This window comes from Asparagus officinalis, chromosome 9 (assembly GCF_001876935.1).
Source record: "Asparagus officinalis chromosome 9, Aspof.V1, whole genome shotgun sequence".
NCBI classification, from domain to species: Eukaryota; Viridiplantae; Streptophyta; class Magnoliopsida; order Asparagales; family Asparagaceae; genus Asparagus; species Asparagus officinalis.
The window spans coordinates 12,354,793-12,378,112 of NC_033802.1; the positions used below are offsets into that span (position 1 = coordinate 12,354,793).

General features: G+C 33.9%; 1 protein-coding gene across 9 annotated transcripts in view; it reads left to right on the forward strand.

The window, feature by feature from the left end:
- LOC109823829 overlaps positions 658 to 23,320 on the forward strand; it is a 31,684-nt gene continuing 9,021 nt past the window's right edge. For 8 of the 9 annotated variants that reach the window (XM_020390221.1, XM_020390220.1, XM_020390226.1 and 5 more), the window contains exons 1-6: positions 658 to 898; positions 995 to 1,091; positions 3,152 to 3,238; positions 7,025 to 7,071; positions 10,246 to 10,303; positions 11,435 to 11,545. In XM_020390221.1, the coding sequence (XP_020245810.1) occupies positions 1,010 to 1,091; positions 3,152 to 3,238; positions 7,025 to 7,071; positions 10,246 to 10,303; positions 11,435 to 11,545 (385 nt within the window). In that variant the 5' untranslated portion in view covers positions 658 to 898; positions 995 to 1,009. The remainder of the gene's footprint in view (positions 899 to 994; positions 1,092 to 3,151; positions 3,239 to 7,024; positions 7,072 to 10,245; positions 10,304 to 11,434; positions 11,546 to 23,320) is intronic. The other variant, XM_020390222.1, reaches the window with a different exon arrangement.

Genomic DNA, 23,320 nt, shown 5'->3' on the forward strand with positions numbered 1-23,320 from the left:
TGAAGGGATAATGTTTTCACTGGCGAGCTTGTATCATCCAAATATATCATAGTAAAGCCATGTGGTGAGTATAGGATGCTGATATGGTTGTAAGAGGTGGGTGTAAATCTAAATCATCAAATGAGTGAATTTATATAGGTTGCAAGTAAGGGTTATTATGATAAATAAAAAAAAGCAGGCTCTTTGGATTCCGTAACAATCAAATGTAATTGAAACGTATATTATTAGTTTGTCATATGTGTGTGCATTCAATTCTCAGCTATTATGTCAAATACAACTTACAACCTTAAAATTCTTTTATAATAACATTAACATTGGATTAGTGGAGGGGTTACAAAAAATAGAAGTTAATATTAGTGGACAATTAATATGAGAGTTATGTCATTATTAAGAATGTATGCATGTATATGCATGTGTTTATATATGTATGCAAGTATGTGTTTTATGGATGCATGTATGTGGTTTGGAGGGTATTTTTGAAAGAAATATTTTAACATACCAACACACTTTTATAATAGTATTAGATTAGATTAACGAGATACCCCCAAACTTCTTGCAAGTTTGGTGAGTAGAAAAGTTCAGGAGTTTTATGCAAAACTCCAAAGTTCAATGGTTTTTATGAAAGTCACCCTAAATAGAAACAAATAGAATAAGAAAACATCTTAAAACGGCGGACATCGATCCTGTCACCTCAGCGCTTCCCCCTCCCGAAATCTCTTCTCGCCGAAGCCAACAATTTCCGATCGCCGCCGCCATCGCCGCCGTAGGTCACCGGAGAGGCGGCGTCATGTGAGTCTCACGTGAGCGGAGGAACCAGCGGTGAAGAAAATCGAAGGAAAAAAGGAAAGCATAATCGGAGCACCGCCGGTTCTCAAATCTTGGGCGAAATTTCGTGTCTGTGAGTTTAGATCGGTGCATTTTTTTTGAAATTTCGGATGAAAATTTGGTGTTATTTGTAAATTTGGGGGTTTTGATGTTGGGGAGTTTAATGCAGGTTGTTGATTTCGCAATGGTGTGTTCGTTTGATCGTGGGAGGATGGCTTGCATGGTGAGGCTTCATGAAGCTGGAAATTTTGCGGAGAAATCCTCAGGTATTTGTGCGTTTGCATTTGATTGCTAAACTGTGTTACAATTTTGAAGAAAATGCTTAGGGCATATGAAAGATTGGCCGTACAATGCATGACACTGTTAGTTTTATTATGTGAAATTCGTGTTTATTTAATTCTATCTCATGATGTCGACATAAATATTGTTTATATAGAAGACGGGGACCTGGGAGAATTTGCCTAAAAGCTAATAGTTAAAGGGAGGGAACCCAAATCCATTTCAGACCTACTGTTTACTATAAATGGACCTTATGCTTCCGCACATCCAGGGCCCACATGTTTGGGTGCCCACTAGTCTAGTCTTGGCCGAACACGGCAATCCTAAAATTACCTCCTTGGGTTCACACGAAAATTGTCTGGGTTAATATTGAAATTCTGGCGGCATTACTTGTGCTGCTCAATTGCAACTGTAAATGGGGTTGACATCCAAGCAGAGATCAATATAGTTCTCTTCGGTAGCATGTATAAGGTTTCCCTTCTCCTTCTCAATCTGGTTCATGAGGATCTTCTAAGATCCAAATTGCCTTTCCCGAACTGGGAAGATGCGCTTGGGTCAGATGACTTATTAATTGAAGACTACAAAAGGAAAAACATAGTTGAGACTTGAGTTTTCATGTAGGAAGAAGCCCGAATTTTTTTTTATTCCCTCTGACATCTTCATCATGGCAGTTCTTCAACTTTGGATATGCATTAAGTTTTGTCCTATGAAGCTTGGCTCCATTTACCTGATATCATTTGGGCAATCCAGGCGTCAATTATTTGGTCTTTTTTCTTTGGTCAGTGATAGTGGGTTTTGTCAAAGAAATTTCTGGGAAAAGATCAATAATTCTGCCTTCCTCACAGTTGTCCTAAATTCTTTTTCAGAAGTAGATGCACCTATTTTACTTTTCATAGATCTCTAGTTCTTGATTACCTATGCAAAGCCATTATGACCTCTATCACCACCATTATTCTGAATACTAGATGTCAAATTAATTCAAAAATTCACCATCTTTTACATCTCTAATGTTTACTGAGCCTACTTCTTTTAACCAATATTTTCTTAATGCTTCATTGTCCAAAAAAAGTCACTGTGAAGTGGGAACACAGGGATACATGGGGAACTTAGCAACACGAAAGGATTTTATATCCATATTATAAAACTTGAACACATCTTATGTGGCAGAATGCCACAAACAGATTTTTGTCGCTAAAAATAAGAAAATTAAAATTATTGGGAAGAGTGCCAGGAAAGACTTCATGACAGAGAATACAATTCATCCTGACCCCTGTCATGCTTCTTTGATTATGTCATAAAATTATGGAACTGTTAAAGAGAGTATCTTGCTACTTGGATCATGAGAAAAGTGAAGTATGTGTGTCTATATCCATATCATAGACTGTACACACATTTGTCTTTGTATTCTACTTAAAATTTTCGCCGTCGTATGCTGTAGGATACTTGAAAATTGGACAATTGTTTTCCATGTACAAATAATAATGGTCTTAATCCTACACTGGATGATCCTTGGTAAGCCAGAGATAACCATGAATTACCTAAAGTGCAAAACTTGTCGGCGACTCCGCGGTGACACATAGTTAAGCATCCTTCTACAAATTCATGATGGTATCATCAATTTTAATTTCTTAATCCCAAGCGATGACTTTCCATCTACTTACACTCGGGCTTTGTATATTTAACATATATTTAATTCACATGTTCACAATCGAATGCTCTTAGACATTCTTAGGATTCATGTACATCAGGATACTCTTGGTTACCGCAGCCTCTCTAACAAGAATGAGAAAGCTCCTTGTTTGGAGTGCTTCCTTTGCTTTACTCAGGGTGTAACTACCAATTAAGTGTTTAAGAGTTGCTATACTGTGGAAGAACATGTATGTTATCTTGATCATTGATATTTTTCACTTATTCACTCCAGATCATTGGATAATTCAAACTGTGTGTGTGTGTGTGTGTGTATAAACAGCCAAATGAATGTTTATAGAATCCATTTCCAGAATTACGTATATGATTAGATGGTTTTGAAATATCTTTTTTTTTGCAGAAGAAGTAACACACGAGGGAATTGCTATACAGACTATTCACCGACAGTTCTATGATGCTGACGAGCAGAATTTACTTGAAGAAGCTGGTCAGTTCCATTGATTCATAGCTATCGTATAGAATAAATGTTTTTTTCGGATGGGATTTTTGTAGTTTTCTCTGTCCTGCTTTCTGCTTTGTATGTGCATATTTATGATTTACCTGTTGTCTGGGACATAGTGCAAGTTGTTGGTCCTTTCCTTGATGTCAAACATTGATTTAGTGAATACCTAGATAACATAATATTTGGAGAAGTTGTGAAACCCCTAGATTTCTCAAAAATACACTCCCTTTAGCTTTTACCATTTACTTTAGGGATATGAGAAGTATAAGCCTCTATAAAGGTTCTTGCAAAACTCAAAATCTACATTATTTAAAGAAGAAGCTACAAATACCTCTAGAATATTCATTGCCATGTCAAAGAGCGCATTGTCAACTGAACAGAACAAAGGGTCAATAGCTTATTTAGGCGAATACACGAAAAAATTGTGTCCCTTATAAAAAATGTTTAATTCCTATTTGTTTTTTCAATTCAATAATAAAGAAATGAGACTTCCTTTTTCCTCAAGTTCGCTTTACAATTTTTTCTCGGGTCTAGGATGACATGGCTATAGAAAGGGGGTAGAAAACACTTTCTAGGCACATCTCTGGACCCTGGGATTTTTGAAAGGTAATTTAGAAGTCAGAACAATTGCTTGGTTTCCTGTTGTTTCTTCCTAATTTGCTTTCTTTAATTCTCACCCAAAACCTCGTCTTTGTTTAGTCAAGCATCATTTTTCTCTAAAAAAACATCGAATGCTAATTATTTTTGCTTGACAAGAACACTCAATGACATTCCATTCTGTCGAGACATGAGCATCAAATCAACAACCAGTACAGAATTTGGACTATATTGGTTGACTTCAAAATCGAACACTGGACCTCTGTTTATGCTGTGGTTAATGTCTTATTCTTTCAATATATGTCCTGGCGGGTATGACTACATTATAGCTTGCAACTTAACAACTACTCTAAAAAGTCACATTTTTAGTTACAAAGTAGCAGATAATGGATACACCCCTTTCCTAAACCAGCTCTTTTATTCAACGTGTTATAATTGACAAAAATTAGCCTTCTACAGTAGACAAATTTTTTGGGTTATACACCCATATTTAATATTGATCAGCTATGTAGAATACAGACGATGATGTCTATATTGATCTATATTGGTTACAGAGAGGACTAGGATGAAGAGAGAATGATGATACTTTGCAATGCATGACAGAATCATGCAATCATTGATATTTTCTCACCTTAAATTTTTGTTGGTGGAAAGTAACTTTCAGCTATATGGATTGACATTAGATGGCCAGAAAAGTAAACAACCACAATGGATAATCGGAAGTGACCTATGAGCAAGGTCTTAAATATCAGATATTGGAGAAATATCGGATGCACAAAATCCATATCGGGTTGCGGATACTAGGGATATATAGTAAATATTGGAGTGCCATGTCAGATGATGTGCATATATAATACAATGTCCTACAATGTAATCTAAACATATCAAATGAGACCTAAGCATACAAATAATATATGTTTAGGCTCATTAGCCAACTGTAGAAAATTACTTAGGGAAAAATTCCACTAGAATTTGCTAAAAGACATCCTAAGGCTAGAATTTTTGCTACAACAACAACAACAACCAAGCTTTTATCACAAATGTTTGAGGTTGACTACATGAATCCTATTTTTCCATTCTATTCTGTTATGGGTCATCTCCTTCGTTAAGTTAGTCGTAATCATATCCTTCTTAATTGCTTCTAACCAGGTCATTCTAGGTCTACCTCTAGATCTCCTAGCCTTTATCCCAAATGTAGGGCTAGAATTTTTGCTAAAAAACATTAAAGAAATTTTGCAAAACTATATTGTTTTGCAACAAGGCAGGTAAAAGGACATAAGGACCAATATATCGGCTGATAAATTGGCCATGTTGGGGATATATCACTTAAAATTTTCTAAAAGCGATAAAGGATATTAAGAGGATGTCGTTTTGCAAAAAGTCTTATAAAAGAATATATTGGATATATCGGGGATGGTTAAGACAATGCTTACAAGTGTTGAATGTATTGATGATGGGTTATGAGTCACAATAGATATGCACCGTGATTGGAAGGTGTCATTTTATACTTGTTCTCAAGTAGTGGATAAAAATATGGAATACGGATACATATATTGCGCAAAAATCATTTTGTATATTTTCCCAAATGGGAAATGGATGTTGATAGGGATGTGAATGAAAATGAATAAGTCCATGACATGGCTGACATTTTCATATTTGTTTTCATGTATTGGATTTGATAATTGGTGTTTATGGCTCTAAGCAAAGCATCAATGGGTAGGGGTATTTCTTACCTTGTCATCTAAAGGATAGGTTTTCTTACTCGACTATATAAATGGGACGGGCAAGGTAAGTGGTTTCTGTGTACACATATACTAGTTTACACATTTAGATATCAATAATAATAATATTATTATATTTTAAGTATTTGCTAATGTTGATACATCATTTATTTAAGGAATTCAATCTTCAAGCATCACCTTTATTCTATTAGTTGACTAAGATTGTTTAAAATAAAGAAAGTATTAATATATCTTTGTTTGCATTCGGATAAGCTCATTTAGTGTATGTTTGTAACTTGTAAGAGAACTAAAAAGTAAAAGTATATTACAAATTTTAAATCCTGGTATTTCAGGAAGAAAGAATCAATAGTTTCTTTGAATATTTTATTTTTAAGATATCATTTTTACCCATCTAACCTATTTGCAAAGGAGAATTTTAACTTTACCTATTAGGGTGGAGTAATTTCATATTTTTAACTAGCGATTAGGATAAGGGTGTGGCACTTTGTATTTAGGATAGGGTAGAACCGTAGAAGCCCTTGCCCTACCATGGCCACTTCTCTTAAGTCTTAACCTAGGCTAAGGTTGATGCTGCAATTTGTGTAGCTACATTAAGAAATACTATTAAGAAACAAACAATTAGTTGGTACCAATGTTCAATGAAGAGACATAAGCACTTCTGAAGACAGAATGTTTTCTGGGTCTAGTTTTTGTAAGTTTGAAAATGGTGCCACTGTTTGAGAGGAGAAGGTTTGAGCTTTACTTGGTTAAAGCTTCCTCGAAAGATATTCTAGATTAAAATTGCAGATGAATTATGCTTTTCTTCCAGCAGAAACTTTGAAATTTGTTCGATACTTCGAGATGATAATTGCTCATTCCATTATATACAATCAGCTTTCAGATGATTTTGTGGTGCTTTATCTCTTCTCTTCCAGGAAAGATTGTTCTTATTCCTAAAGGATAGTGTCTATGTTTGTTTCATATGACCGCTTACATCTGTGCTTTAAGTTTTTCTATCTCCGTTTGTTCTTTGTCAATTCTTTTATATTATGGCTTTTCCTATCTTGTTGACAACATTGGAATCTTGCAAATGGGAGCTTGTTTTGGCTTGTGTCTCCGTTTTGTGCAGTGAGGGTTTGATATCCATTTTGTCCAGTGAGGACTGTGATAAATGAAGCTTGATTTGCCATCCATGCAAGAAAAAGTACATATATTGATGTACATTGGATGGTCATATTAAAAAACATGTTAATTCATTGTCATGGAAAAAATATCATGCCAAAAGAAAATTTATCTAGGATGTATCACATGCCTGTAACCTTTATATACCAATTCATTGCAACATAAATTTTAAATAGGAAGAGTCTCTTAAGAACCAAATTTAGAGCGATGATTCTACCTAAAGCTTATCCTATTATGCTACCATTTTTGTTCACTGGTTTTTATTTTGCAGATATGCATGTATTTGATGCTATGCCATTGACAGATCCCTTGCATCTGGTAATTATCAACGAAACTGGATTATAGCTATACTCAACATTGACAAAATGTAACATGATTATTTCTTCTTGTCGGTGTATGGTGTTATAGCAGATTCCATAAATTAAATCTTTTCTTCATTTATACTTGCAGTACTATGGTTCTTTGTTAATCAAATGTTGTTTCATAGTATATATTGTATCGTTACAGACATGAATATGAATGAAAACTACTCTGATTTTGTTTTCATAGACTGATCCTGTGATTATTTTGTAGTAATTTGTTTATTGATTATTTGAAAAATTCTTACAGCAGTGCTTGGCTCGTGGTTTACACTAAAAGGCATGCTTTACTAGTTTTTGAGTCTTGTGACATGATGATTATGATATAGTCTTTTCGTTGGTACTTGAAAGAAGAAAAATGTTACCATGCTACTTCTCTCATGGTTTACATATTAGGGAAACATTATTAGATATCAGATAAGGACTATGCCAAAAGTCTTCTCTGTAAGTGATGAGCTGTCAGAAATCATAATCCAGAATACAAGCTACACTTTCACCCACAGGTCAGAATCTATAGACAAACTACACTAGAAAAGGCAGAATGTTTTGAGATGCAATTGTTGGGTCTAGATGTTGTTCTTTAAGAGAAAGTTTAACAATGGATGATAAACATTTGATATTCTATTAAGTACCAGATGATGGTTAATATAGCCTTTGACAAGTTTGAGTTCAAACTGGGTTATAATGTATTAACCATTTTGAGTTTCGACCTTAGCAACCATTTTGTGATAGATTCTAGTATGAATTGGCTCATGTGGGTTGGTCAATTTCAAATTGACCTGCATCTATGAACCCGCTTGATTGCCATCTTTGGATCCAATCTTCAGACCCAGAGAATGAGACTGCGAATTTTTCACTGAAATGAACATGTTGAAAAATAAACTAAATGTGGTTCCTTGCTCTAGTCATCCTAACACCATAAACTAGACTCTTGTTGCTGTGAAGAGAGAAAGGAAGACACCAGAAGAAAATGATGACATCCGTGTAGACACAGAGGCATCAGAAAATTCAAAACTCACAAAAAAGAACAATAATAGAAGCTCTATTTTTTATAAGTTGTAGTTCTCCCTAAATTATAAAGTTACTTTTGCCTTCTTTTAAGTTAATCTATATGACAAAAACCCTCAATACTTGACAAGGTTACCAAAAGCGCTAGTCGGACCCGACGCCTAGATCCTAAGCACCTAGGCGGGAGCTTAAGCAGGGCCTAGGTGGTTTTCCTATTTTTTGTTTTTTAATTACAATTGATAGTAAATGTCAATATTTAGAAAGTTTGAACGCTGGACTGACACCTAAGTAGATTTCATTCTTCGTTTAAGTAGCGGTGGAGGATCTGAAGGTCGGAGGAGAAGGTCGGAGGAGATAGAGGTTTTCATAGTTGGATGGAGGAGTGTGGAGGAGGTTGGAAGACATGGAGGCTGCAACGAAGAAAATCATGACTAAGGCCGAAAGGGTGCAAGTCCACGTTGGCAGGCAACGTTCTCCTAGGCTCTTTGAAAACCTAGGTGTGCATCCTAGGTACCGCCAAGACACTAGGCAGGTGGCCCAGGTACCGCCTAGGCCTAGGTTTATGATCAGGTTGGCTAGGTGGAGGCTTTTTAAAATATTGAGACATAGTTTTAACTCGTTAAATGTAAAGTCAATCCAACTTGTTACTGGAGAAATCAGCAATTTGCACTTGTGAGCACTTCTCATTTTTTTCAGGAAGATATCTACAGCCAACCTTTATAGAATTTATTTCACGCATGGAAAACTTGATTTATAGCAATAAGCTGCAATTTTATTGTCATATTTAACTATAACCGCGTGTTTCATGGTTATTGATTAGAGCTGGTAAAAGCCAACCACTGGAGATTTTAACTGCATGAGCTTGCACGTACTGTGACCAATAACTCTCTACTCAACATCAACCCCTCATCTGGTGAGGCTAGAATGCCTCCCACAAACATACAATATCCTATGGCAGGTAGACTTTCTATGTGAAACTGAACATACCAGATAAAAGAAATGGTGATCTAGTAATTTGAACTATTCACCACAAATTTATACAACAAGTCACAATGGAGTATTGTTTTTTGAATATTGGTTTTTCTATAATTTATGAATGAAAGCCTGTTGAAATACCTATTGTGTGCAATGTAGGAAATTGCCACATTTGTCCTTAATATGGCAAAATCTTCACATTTGCACAAACAGGAGCATCACATGTTTATGATGCAACCAGCTTATCTCATTATTGAGAGCCATGACTTACTGGCATGGGACAGAACTAAGACGTTGATAAATGTATGAGAACAAAAAGCAACCAAGTGTACAACATGCAACTAAGAATCCAGCAAACTAAGAAGCTTAAATCTTTATGCATGAAGTCTTAAAGTCCCTTACCACTTCATCAAACCTTTGAAGTTGTAGTGAGGGTTGAAGGTTATAATTTCATACTCTAACATGCCCCCTGCCATTGAACTTGCTGAAAGCATCTGGTGTGCGGACTTATTCCATAGCTAGTTTTCTTGATTTGTTCTTTATGAATTGTTGTATGAAGTGGTTATCATGTTAGCATTATCCTTATCTCTGATGATTTCATAATGTAACTGATTCTACTACATAAACAGAGCCAGAAGTTTTTTTTCCCCACTCGTTTGGGTGTGGCCACATGAACTGAATAATTAGCTTGTATTAAGGTTCATCTCTGGGTAATGGAGATGTCTGGAATTGAATATATGTTCACTTGATACTTCATACAGTTACTTCAAATATTCAATAGTCAACAACTTTCAGCTTATTTTTTCTGTTTCCCTCCTATGTAATCATCCTGCGGATGCCATTTCTGAAATATTACTGGAGTTGATGGATAATTGCAGTGAAGCTTTTTTTTTAATATATAGTAGCCAAGATTCCCAAAATTAGCAGTACTTCCTGCTGTAATTAGAATCTGTTAAGTGATTTATGGTTTCAGAGCTAATATTTTTCTCAGTTCTTACAGGTAATAAATTATTAGTGTCTTGCTACATCTTACTGTCGGATGTCTTGCATCCATAGAGTTTATGTAGAATACATAAAGTTCTCTGCAACTTTCTTTCATGTCATTTAATGTTTCTCGACTAATTTCTAATTTTTACATTTTATGTTCAAGGTTTGTTGTAATGCTTGCGGCAAACCTGTGAAAGCCAGTCAGTTTGCAGCTCATGAAGGTTTCAGCTTTTACCAATTACCTCCTAATATTGTTGATATATATGTTCATGGTAGTTCGTTGTTGGACTGCCCCGTTGTTCCCGCCTCGGGCAGCGATTGTCTTATGCATCTTAATACATGCCACCCATTATGTTGATATGTGATTCTGAAAAATCATAGCTTTTCACCAAAACTACTTATTAACAACGCAAACGTGAGCATCTTATCTTGAATGAATGTGGGCATATCAGTAGCTAGTAAGTTTGTAAAAGCAGCAGACTGTTACGGGCCTTGTCTGGCTACTAACCGCTAAATGTCATCTAGAACCAAATTGTCAAAAAACAGGGAAAAAAACATTAATACCAAGGTTCTGGGATTGGTTACATCTATCATTTTTTTCCATTCAACTACTATAAGTGTCATCTACTCGGTTAATAGCGTTGCAGAAGCAACGAGGGCCACTGTAGCAACCAGAAGAAGAGGAGAGGAGGAAGTTGAAGAGAAGTGATAGGCTTGGATTTCTAGCTGAATGTAAAGAAGAAGGTATCATGAATTAAAAAGTGAGAGAGAGAGAACCGATGAAATTACTGCCTGTAAACAGTAATTCTCCCCGGTCTTCACTGGATTCACCTTATTTGCTGGAGGTACTGGTTGTTGAAGATAGACACCTTGAGAAATGAGTTCAGATATGCTTTCATCCTCATCTTCTTTACTGCTAAGTGGAATCCCCTAGGTTCTTGGTGATCCTATTTATCTACAATTTCAAGAAGTATAAATGCTTATCCAATTGTGAGTAGAGTCAAGAGCTTCCAAGTGAATATGGACTAATTAATAATGTAGATCTAAATACCCACAAGAAGATATACTGATTGATACGATGAATTTGGTCTTTATCTTTGAATCTATCCTCCCTTGTTATGCTCCAATCTATTTTTGAATCTTTGAATTTGCTTTGAGGCTGATTTCCTTTCAATGTCCCATTGAGTTTGTTTTTCATATAGAATGTCTAATCCACACACCACATAACACTCAATGGAACATGCATATATTAGCTCGTTTGTCAATCTACAAAACTTACGGTATTATTGGATAAAGCATTCTGGAGGTCAGCATACGCATCATTTCCATTAAATCAACTTTTGATTTTGCAGAGCGTTGCAAGTCAATTAGCTCTAAGGAGAATGCTGACCAGGAGCTTTATGGTGGTGCTGATCAAAAGAAACCTTCAAAGAAAGGGAGACAAAGAATTCAATTAACCAATGGTATTATACTTGTCTTCATTATTGTTTCATCTCTATGTGATGATCTCTTTATCAATTTTTTCTTCAACTAGTAAGATGACACTTGCATTGCACATGTTGTTCCCTCCTATTGTTGTACAAAGTCAGGTCGTAAATCGTACAATAGCAAGGTTTTAAATGTCGGATGTCGGGTTCATGTCGGACGGCTAAAAATCATATCGGATAGCGAAAATCGGGGATATGTCGGGAGACATGAAAAAAATATGGGATTGTCATATCGGATGTTGTGCGTATGTGTAATGTAAATATCATAATAAAATTCTACTGTCTAAACGTATAAAAAAGCAAATAACTTATGATATTTAGGGTTGATGTTGAAGGAAAGATGTGAGAAAAAAAGACTCTGATATTAGCAGTTAAGAAGAGAGAAGATCGCCCGATATTGATGTCAAAGGAATAGCTCGGAGAAGAGACCGATGAGATGTCGAAGGAGAGAGAGAAGATGAGCGACGGATATTATTTCAGTCTTTTTTTCCATTTTCCTTAACTTATCGGTTTTGTCTTTGAAAGTAATATTAAGACAATCAAGAATTTAAACCCAAAACTGATTAGATAAACATAACCAAAAAATAAAAAAATTAGCTAATTTTTTAGACTGAAAAATCGACCGACATTTCACCCGACATATCCTCTCAACATATTTGACATGTCCCCTGATACATCTGACATAAACTCTGAAAATGCAATACGCATTGCAAAGCTCTATATCATGTCGGTTGACCCCTAAATCCGACATGTCGGCCGACATGTCGACATTTAAAACATTGTACAATAGTTTGATTGTGGTGACTGGTGAGTGCTTGGAGAATATCTGCATCACTGCACAGTATCTAAGACAACCAGTAACACATTTTTGCCAAGAAAAATCCACATATCAAAAGTTGAGATGCATCATTACTATAGCAACAATATTTGTATTCAATAAATTTAGAAACTCACATATCAGACACCAACTAACCATCACTAAAATTCAGAAGTAATATACCAATGAAAAGAGTAAAGCTCCTATAAACTTAAGTGGATAGGAGTACTTGTCCACCAAACTTTGTATCTCTTCATTATGCTTTGAGATTTATGCTACACATCAATGCTATCTTTGAGATTTTTGCCTTCATTTATATTACATGTTAGCACAAATCTCAATGCAAAATCAATGAATAAAAACGTTGGTGGACAAATGGCTCCTATCCACTTAAGCTTATAGGAGTTTTACTCCCATTGCAAACTCAATAAACTCTTTACATTTTCTCTTGTCCTTTTTTAATAAAAAATTAGTTTTGGGGGGCTGAAAATAAATTTGGTCTTTAAGGTAAGGTTAAGGGGAATTTAAAAATTTAGGTGGATTTTATGCTACCCCAAGGTTAAAATGGTTTACTGAAATAAAAAAGTCTAGGGGTTTAGTGCAACAACCCAAAAGGTCAGTTTTTTTTTAAATTAACCATATATTTAGTAGTCTGCTTGACATGTGTCTTCTTCGGGTCACTTGCATCCCCTCTCTACAAAATCCACATTGGACCTTAATCCGCAAAACTGTATTCCTGGATACTTATGTACAACCCCAATGTAATGAATAATTTGCAAGAAGATTAGTAGCTCGTATAACATAATTATATATAAAGGATGAAAATTTTAGCTACATTCATATTATTTATCAAAAAGCTAGAAAACATAATCATATCATATCATATCATATCATACTCCTTGGTCAGTATTACCCTTGATCATTTTGGATATTACATTGTTATCATGTCCTAATTAATATGTTTAATTGAGTCATCGATCCACTTTGCTATAATATCATATTGTAATTGATTACCTTATCTTTAAATGTTGTTATTCTAATTAATATTTTTAAATATTATTATCCTATCCTAATTGATTACCCCATCTTTAAATAGTTGCATAATTCTAACTAAACTATACTCTTCAAACTGCTCCTACACTACTACACAAATGTGTGGGGTCCTTCCAACTTTGACTGTCATCAATGTTGATGAGTCATCAAGGACCCCACAATGTTGGGTGTAGTAGTTTGGGAGTAGTTTGTATATTATAGTCTAGTTATTACTACTCTAAATAGAGCATTGTGTATAGTCTAGTTATCACTACTCTAAATAGTTTACTTTTGAGCCCTTGGAAATCTAACTTCACCCAATAAATAAATTTAAGAAAATGCACATTGAAACTAATGAGTTCTGTAGAAGAAAAAAAGCTAAAGATGCTGATCTAGATTTGAATAATATGTGATGTGAGAATACATGATGATAGGGTAATATGGATTAGGCTAGACTAGAGTTGGGATTAGTGGCAAAGCTAGGAATTCATAGTACTAGTGTCACTATATGTATATAAATTAGACATTATCAGCGATTAATAGAGATATATAAATTGACGCTATGGCTAATGTTTCTCATATTCAATATGTCAGGAACTTTAGTGAGATACAAGAGAAATATTTAACTAAGTACAATTACAATTAATTATTGCGTGTCACCATGTTTTGAAATTGCTGCATAATTGACTCATTCGAAATACGACTAAATAGATCTTTTTTCCTTTTCAATGTAAATTATTAAGTACCTAACATTTAATAGGATTAAAGGTTTGGACGCTTTGGACCATTACGGGTTTGGGTTATCTAAATTATCAATGGGTCACTATCCATTATTTAATTTGATAATAGGTTCACTAATGAATCAAATGCTACGATGTACCTAAGGAGCTTTTGCTGGAGTTTTGAGGGTGGTGTTATGTGACACACCCTCTTTAAGGTACCTTCGCCCTTGGTTGAGATTACTAATGGTAGAAGAATACAGGTAAAAGAGATAAAGAAGGCATAAACATGTTTTCAATTTTGTACCGCATTTTCTAAATTGGGCCAGAGTGAGGCTTTGAGTCATGAATTGCTTTCTATTTAGACTAGCATTGGCAATAATTTCAAAAGGACAATATACAGTGGTTTGCTAATGTTTTTTTATAAATCTCTAAAAGGAAGAACAATATGAGAAAATAATAAATGTCCACAATAAGGAAAGAGTTACATAAAAACATGATTTGACGAAGAAGTTGAAAAATGTCATGAAAGACAACCAATCACATGACTACTTGGACAAGAACAAAGCACGAATTTGATTCCCCAAGAAAATCTTGGTTATTGATACAAATACATATTTTATACCAATATCAAATTCCACAGTATGATGTAGTTTTTAGGGATACATATGGTCAATGTTATAGAAAGCGCTAGGCAAACTAAGCGTTTGAACCGAGGGCCCGAGGCCTAGCACCTAGGTGCCTAGGCGTTTGACTACTTTTTAAATTAATTGAAAAACATGAATTAAGTTCATGAGAAATTGCAACAACAACAATAATAATAAATGACAATTTTAGATCCATAATTAACCATGCATAAAAATAAATTGTTAGGTTTTTGAACAAAACAGTGACTTAAAACAAAATAACTAATTGCAAAAGTAACTAAAATTGAACAAAAATACTTAATAAAATAAAAAAGTGGAAAATTAACAAAAAGTTAAAAATGACCGTCAATAGAAGGAGAGGGGGACTCATCGGAGGTGGCTTTAGAGGGAGAGGTGAGGAGAGGAGGTCGCTAGGGTTTTTGAGCATTTCGAGAGGGAGAGGTGATGGGAGGAGCATCGGAGGGGTGATCGAAGGAGCACTGGTAGTGGGATCGGAGAGTGAGGGGCGCCAGAGTGCTAGGGAGAGATGTGGGGAGGAGCTTCCATAGGGTTTTTTTTAAAGAAAGCGGAGGGAATAGAGATAGTTGGGGGGGGTTGAGTTTCTAGAGGGGTGGGTTGAATTTAAGGATGCGGATTGAGACGGGTCGGGTCGGGTTTTAGACATTAGGGTTTTCCTCATTAAAGGCTAAGCGAGCCGCTTAGCTCTTAGGTGGTTCCACCGCCTAGCCATTTTTGTGTTTTGACCATGATCATATCTGATAAACAGAAGAATTAGCTTACAATTTTCTTATTAAAAAAGGATTAAGAATGAAACAGTTAATAAATTATCAGAACAGAAAAAGCACATATTTCAAACATAAAAGAAAAGAGGTGGCTTATATTTATTAAATTCATGAATAGCCATGTATATATGGCTAAAAACAATATTGCAGCACCATTAAGAAAATAAAAACTATTACAGCAGTCACCACAACAAGTATCAATTGTCTTGAGGACATCATTTCTTGAGCCCTTGTTGTGGTGTGTGCGCGGTTTGAAAGTTTGATAGAAATTGATCATTGTTATGCTTATCAAAGATTTGCAATATTTTTGAAAGGTTATTAGAAGTCATTTCTGAATACTTGAAAGAAAGGTATGTTTATATTATATGATTATTATTCTAGTCATTATTTTTTATAAATGAAAAACTTTTATTCACTCACCAAATAGTTATCTTCATTTTGTTGATTCACGAATTTTGTTTCTCATATTTTTCGGACCATAAATAAGTTGTGAAAGATCTGATATTTCTCTTTTCTTTCTTTGTTCATTTGTTTATTATCAATTTTTTTGGTATATCTGGTCATTGATTAGTTTTATAATTGATATGATTTGCCTTAATATAATGGATACTACAACGTTGTAATATTAAATTCCCTGCATTGCATAGGGTAAAAGTAGTCAAATTAAAAACATAAATAATTACAAGCTCACCAAATAGTTATCTTCATTTTGTTGATTCACGAATTTTGTTTCTCATATTTTTCGGACCATAAATGAGTTGTGAAAGATCTGGTATTTCTCTTTTCTTTCTTTGTTCATTTGTTTATTATCAATTTTTTGGTATATCTGGTCATTGATTAGTTTTATAATTGATATGATTTGCCTTAATATAATGGATACTACAATGTTGTAATATTAAATTCCCTGCATTGCATAGGGTAAAAGTAGTCAAATTAAAAACATAAATAATTACAAGGCAAAAATGTAGTGAAAGTATATCACCTTTGCAAATCGTGATCAACAAATTCAACATGACCAAATCCTTAAAAAACCATTTATTCGGATAACTAAATCAACTCCCATGACTTCTCTTGCTTCCTCAAAAAGTCTTTTTGGAAAAACAAATGACTAGATGAACCTTAACAACATAGAAAATTTATAAAGCAAACCATTTACATGTTTAAGTAGTAAAACTTATAGATCATTCTCTTCAACATCATAGGATAGATTTCCAACAAAAACTCTCTTTTCTCCACAAGGTAGATTTTGTGAAAGATTTCTGGGTTATATTCGAGAAAGTTCTTTTTTTTTTTAAACATGTACATCCAAAATAGAGAAAGAACACTTCTCCGCGAGCAATGAATAATAATACATCAATTTGGAAAACTAAAAAAAAATCTCAGAAATGTTCAATGACAACAAACATATAGGAACTTCTTATAATAGATCTATCAGAGAAATGTAAGAGGAAAATAAAGCTAGCAAAAAGTAGCATAATTTCATCTAAACATTTGCACCTTTTTGCCCACAACAGGGACAATGTAGGAAGAGCTATCACTTGAATCTGAGTTCTTTGAAGCTGAAGTAGGTTTCTGTGTGATAACAATAAAGGAAGATTAAAACCATCTTAATATATAGATTTAACAGATTCCAGTATTACAGTTCTAGAAACTAGTAAGTTTATTATTTGTATACAGAAAAAGTTTTGATACATTACAGGAAAATCATGATCCATTAATAGTTAGAAAAATGATATGCTATAATGGGATAGATGTCACATCATAGTGTCAATTTATAGTAACAATAGGATGATTCAAAAACTCAATATGCAAATACAGAAGTAGATATTCACATCACATAATGTGATCGAAGCAACACAAAAATCACAAGAGAGAAGACATACTTCCAAACAATATGACCAAGTTAGGTAGTTATTTATACTACCTAGTGTATGTACAAATATATGACACATACTTGAACACAATGGCATCATGTGTAAAAATGCTCCAGTAATTGTTTGATACAAGTATAAATATGACACATTTACTGGTTCACAAATATGAAATATTGTTTGATACAAGTATAAATATGACACATTTACTGGTTCACAAATATGAAATTGCAAAAGGCTTATTTGATTTATCTAAACTATATTAGATACATAATATAAATTTTGAAAAGTATAAAGACATAACTTGTTATGTTACATTGCTAGATGCAACTATTGTATTTGATAAATGATTTTTGGAGTTAAATGTGACCAAAGCCAACATTCTACCTACTAAGGCAAACTATGTTAGAGCACTTCCACAACAACATGATCCTTAAAGACATTGGTGTCGATATCATTACCTTTTTTCGATTTTGAAGAAGAGCCATCATCCAAGGCCTCTTCCGGTTCCCTCTTGAAGCCTAAACACAACCAAACAAACTTCTTTTAGTAGCAAGTTTATTGGAAACCCGATCATGGAAAAATTAAAGAAAAAAATTACCTTTTCTAAATTACTACACATCTGAATCTTCATCCTCAAGAGCAGTAGGAATCTTTTCCTTAACTTCTTTTCCCTTTTTCTTGCAACTCACCATTTTTCTGTAGCCTCTTCCGGTTTCCTCTTGGAACCTCAACACAACCAAACGAACTCCTTTCAGTAATACGTTTATTGAAAACCCAATCAATAGAAATTTTCAAGGAAAATAGATTACCTACTTTAGATAGCTTCACTTTTGAATATTCACCCTCAAGAGTTGTAGCAACTTTTTCCTTAATTTCTATCATCTTTTTCTTGGCTCACCATCTTCTCCGAGGCCTCTTCTCGTTTCCTTTTGGAGCCTAAACACAACCAAACTTCTTTCAGTAATTACTGAAAACCCAAATTACTTGTTCTAGGTAGTTTCAATTCCAAATCTTCATCCTCGAGGCAGTGAGAACCTTTTCCTTGATTTTCTTCTTTTTCTTGGCACCCGCCATCTTCTCAAAGGCCAATACTCGTTCCCTCTTGGACCCTAAACACAAACAAACATGCTTCTTTCAGTAACAAGTTTATTGAAAACCCCATGAATAGAAAATTTCAAGAAAAAGAAATTACCCGTTTTAGATAGCTTCACTTCTGAATCTTCATCCTCAAGATCAGTAGGAATATTTTCCTTCGCTTCTCGCTTATTTTTTTGGTGCCAGCCATCTTCTCCGAGGCCTCTCTTCGCTCTCTCTTGGAGCCTAAATATAAATAAACTTCTTTCAGTAACTAGTTTATTGAAAATTCAATCAATAGAAAAATTTTAAGAAAAATTTATCCGTTTTAGATAGCTTCACATCTGCAGATTTATTCCTAGACTTGCCTATGTTAATTAAACTGCAAAAAAAACACAATAATTAAGATATTGCAGCTTTAAAGCATCACTTTCCCGGTCCAAAGATCACAATACTTTACCCCAAACAAACAGTTCTAAGTTATCGGTAGATCTTCAAGCTGCGATAAATTTTGTAACATTCAGCATTATTTTAATTGATTCTACTTTTATCATTTAAACTCTATCAAATAGTGTTTTGTAATAGAAAATAATGCTAAAGTCCTAGAAAATAGGATTAGAATGATTTCTATGCTAAAATCAAGGACGGAAAAAAGTAGGAATACGACCATTACAAGGTTTTAAATATCGGTTATCGGGCATTTATCGGACGGTCAAATTTCTTATCGGATAGCGAAAATCGGGGATATATCGAGGATAAGTAGTATTTATCGGAGTGACATACTAGATGGTGTATATATAATATAATAATAATAAATAAAATCTAACCATGCTTAATGAAATATAAGCGTCAACGGATGTGAGCTTCGAGGTCGGGAAGGCGAGCGACGTCAGCAGAGGTGAGCTTTGAGGTCGGGGAGGCGAGCGACGTCAGAGGACGTGAGCTTCGAGGTTGGGGAAGCGAGCGACGAGGTCAACGGAGTTAGAGGGGAACATAGATCTAAAGCTCGATGGAGTTCGAAGAGGCTCGAAGGTCGAAGAACAGTCGCACAGAGAGGGAGAGATTCATGAAGGATTAGGGCTGAATTTGAAGTTAGAAACTTTATTTTATTGTCAAAAGCGGGTCGGGTCAGGTTTAAAAACTCACTAAGTAACAACCCACTACCCAGCAATTCAACTCAACACTCAGCCGATAAAGCCAATATTTTCTGTCTCCCTTATCGGTCGATAAGTGTCTTTATTGTCGATAACTCGTCGATAAACCTATAAAACGATAACCGATTAAAAATCCTACTTATCTTAGCGGAAAGCTCCTAAATCCGATAACTCGGCGATAATATCGGATTATCGACTGATATTTAAAATCATTAACCATTACCTTCAAACGCAGAGTGGAATAGGAAGTGAACTAGCTAAAACCCTAGAAAATGGTTCCGATATGAGGTTATCGTTTGACAAACAACGAATAAAATCAAATATTTAGGATTCAAATACCTGAATAGTGTTTAAATTTGATTTTTTATTCCTAAGGAGTATAAGTCAAGTATGGTGAATACTCGAATATTTGTGAGCATTTGTTTAGGGAAGTTGGCTAAGTTGCGAAGATTGTACACTATGGATCGTGTTTGAACCTTGGAAGCAATTTTTTACATAGACTTGATTCACATAATTTACTTAACCACTCTTTGACATTTTATTATAATTATTTATATCTTATTATCTATCTGTAGGAGTAAAACACTTACAGTTCCAAATTACAACCTAACCCACATTTTAGAACACTATTGAACAAAACTACTTCATCTAATGCAGCAAACACATCAGATGCAAATTTCTCATACAGTTGTGAGTGCTAGTAGGAGTAAAACACTTACAGGTCCATATTACAACCTAACCCACATTTTAGAACACTATTGAACAAAACTGCTTCATCTAATGCAGCAAACACATCAGATGCAAATTTTTTATACAGTTGTGAGTGCTAGTAAAAATCAAGAAACTAGCATAAAATAAGAATATTAGCAATCAAACCTCACAAGAATCAAGGCTCATTTCATCCATCATCAAAAAGAAACACATCAAAGATTACATCAAGTTGTAGATTCAAGAAGTATCCAAACTAATTGTTCCACTTAGAATTCAAATTAAAAACAAGATCAAAATACGTTACCTCGAAAACTTTAGGGAGCCTCAAGGAAACAAAAGCCATACAAGAAAAAGAAGTCAAAGAAATTATAGGATTCTCCAATACAAAATTTATCATACAATGATGACAACATAAGAAACGTAAAATATATCTAGATGACAACTACATGCTACTAACAATCACGAAATTAGTATAAAGAAATGATGTGACTGATCGAACCTCATGGGAATTGAGGCACATTTTGTTGATCAACAAAAAGAAACACAACAGAAAATAACATTAACTCAAATATTGCAACTCAATGAAACAAAAATGGTCCAAAAATAAAAAAGACAGACTTATTATAAGATTTCATCGCTAATCTAAAGCAGCAAACACATGTAACGCAAAATTTCTCAAACAAATGTGAAAAATCACAAGGAGAACAAGATATATCTAGATGATAACAACATTCTACTAAAAATAAAAAATAGTATAAATAAATAAAATCAATTATCAACTCACACTAGAATCAAGGCATTTTTCAACAATGAACGAAATGGAGACAGAATACTACGTGCTAAGTTATTGATTCGAGATTTTATTTGCGATCGGATCGCGATCAAGAACCTCTCCAAGTCAAGCAAAACCCTAGAAATGAGATGGAGATTTTTTTTATTTTTTGAGAAATGACATGGATATTTTGAAGAGATAAGGGTAGGACGGAGTGCAAGGATAAAAAGAGGTGTCATGTTGTTGTTGGTTGAGTTATGGGTTTGGTGGGTGAAAGAAAAGTAGGTGATGACGTATAGCCGGTGGAGTTCTTGGAGAAGTACGAGGATTCTTATAATTTGCACAAATTCACAATATAGTATCCTAACTTTTATACCCTAGACAATTTAATAATCTAATAATGTTCCCTTTAATATAATGCCCCATGAGGCGGATACACTAAGTAAAGATCATATACTCATAACCATGGATCTTAATTATGAAAATTTTCCAAGATAATACATTTGTATTCTATCTGTTTATGTTCTAGATTGTCAAAGGTAGTTAGCTCTGAAATGACTAATATATTTAACGCTAGTATGTATCCTTTTCTTAAAAGAGTGACTTGTTATTTTTTAAGACATAAAATTACTTTATATCTAACTTTGACTATTTCACATAAGTGGGGACACGTTCATGCTCATGCCTTCAATTTTTTTTCTAATGAGTATCAGATTCACTTCATTTAAGTAACATTTTTGCTCCCATTCGATCTTGCAATTTAGAATTTTTTTTAGCCTAACTATCTCAGTTGCATCTTCTATTAGGACTCATCTCTCTATTTCTTCGCACCTGGTGGCTAGTGATATCCTGACAGGATGTAGTTATTCTAATTCAAGGCTATCAAAATAATTGCCAGTAGTGAAGAATCTAGATCTTTTGAAATAATATATAAATATATTGAACATCTCATAATCAAAACAACAGGAAAACTTAAAAAATACATATTTGAGTGATTTTTCACACATAATTATTTTTAATTAACATACTGAAAATCTTAAAGGCTCACTGATGGTGAAGACCCTAAATATTTTAAAATGATACATATTAAACATCTCATAATCAAAACATTAGAAATACTTAAATGTGTGACTAAAAAACTAATTTCTCTCTTTTTTGCATGTGTCTACAAAGTATAATATTGGAAAGTCAAAGTGTTAAAAATGAAATGCATTAAGTTAGAATTTAGTTATAAATTAAGAGTCCTTATTTGAGTAATTTTACACAAATAATTCTTTTTAATTAACATATGTATTGAACATTTCAAAAACCTAAATATCTAAGTTTTCACTTTCCAAACTATCCTTTTCCGGTCATTAAAAAAAATCCTTTTTCATTGAGTTGGTTGCTTATAGGAAAATGCTGCATTTGTTCTATTTGATATAGGAAATTCTAGGCAAACGGTGTTTAATGTAGATAACTATGTGAACAAAGTATAATATTTTAAAGCTTAAATATTAGAAAACTCTCCTTAATTTTGGACAATAATTATATAACCCGATATAACTTTGAAAATATCAGAAAACCCCTTTAAGTTTAGGGGTTATCAAAAACCCCTTTAATTTTGAGATTATATCAGGAAACCCTGCTAAAAGCCATGAATTTAGGTGACTTTCAAATAAAATTCAAAATTTAAATATGGGTAAATTTCACTAAACCTTCAATAAGTTTGGTGTTTGGAACTAAATGCCAAATATCTTAAAAACTCTTACTAAACCCCCAATAACCTTTGGTAGAAAACCCTCAAAATTAATATCATTAGTTCATGTATAGTCTAATGACCAAAATATACCCCAATAACCTAATAAATTTTACATTTTTCACTTAACCCCAATATTTTTTCCGCAATAAAACCCAAAAGACCAGATGTTTATGATTTTTAATTTTTTCCAAAGGTTTTCTTGTAATTATTGGAATTTTCAAGAGGTTGATTGTAATTTTTGGATTTCAAAGGGGTTTGTTTCTAATTTTAGATTTTTTGAGGGGTTGTTTGTACTTTTTATAATTTTTAGGGTATTGTGTAATTTTCTCGGGGTTTATATGTAATGGTCTAATTTAAAGGGTCTGTTTACAATTTTCAAGATTTTTAGAGGTTGTTTGCAATTTTAAATTTTAGGGTGCTATTTGTAA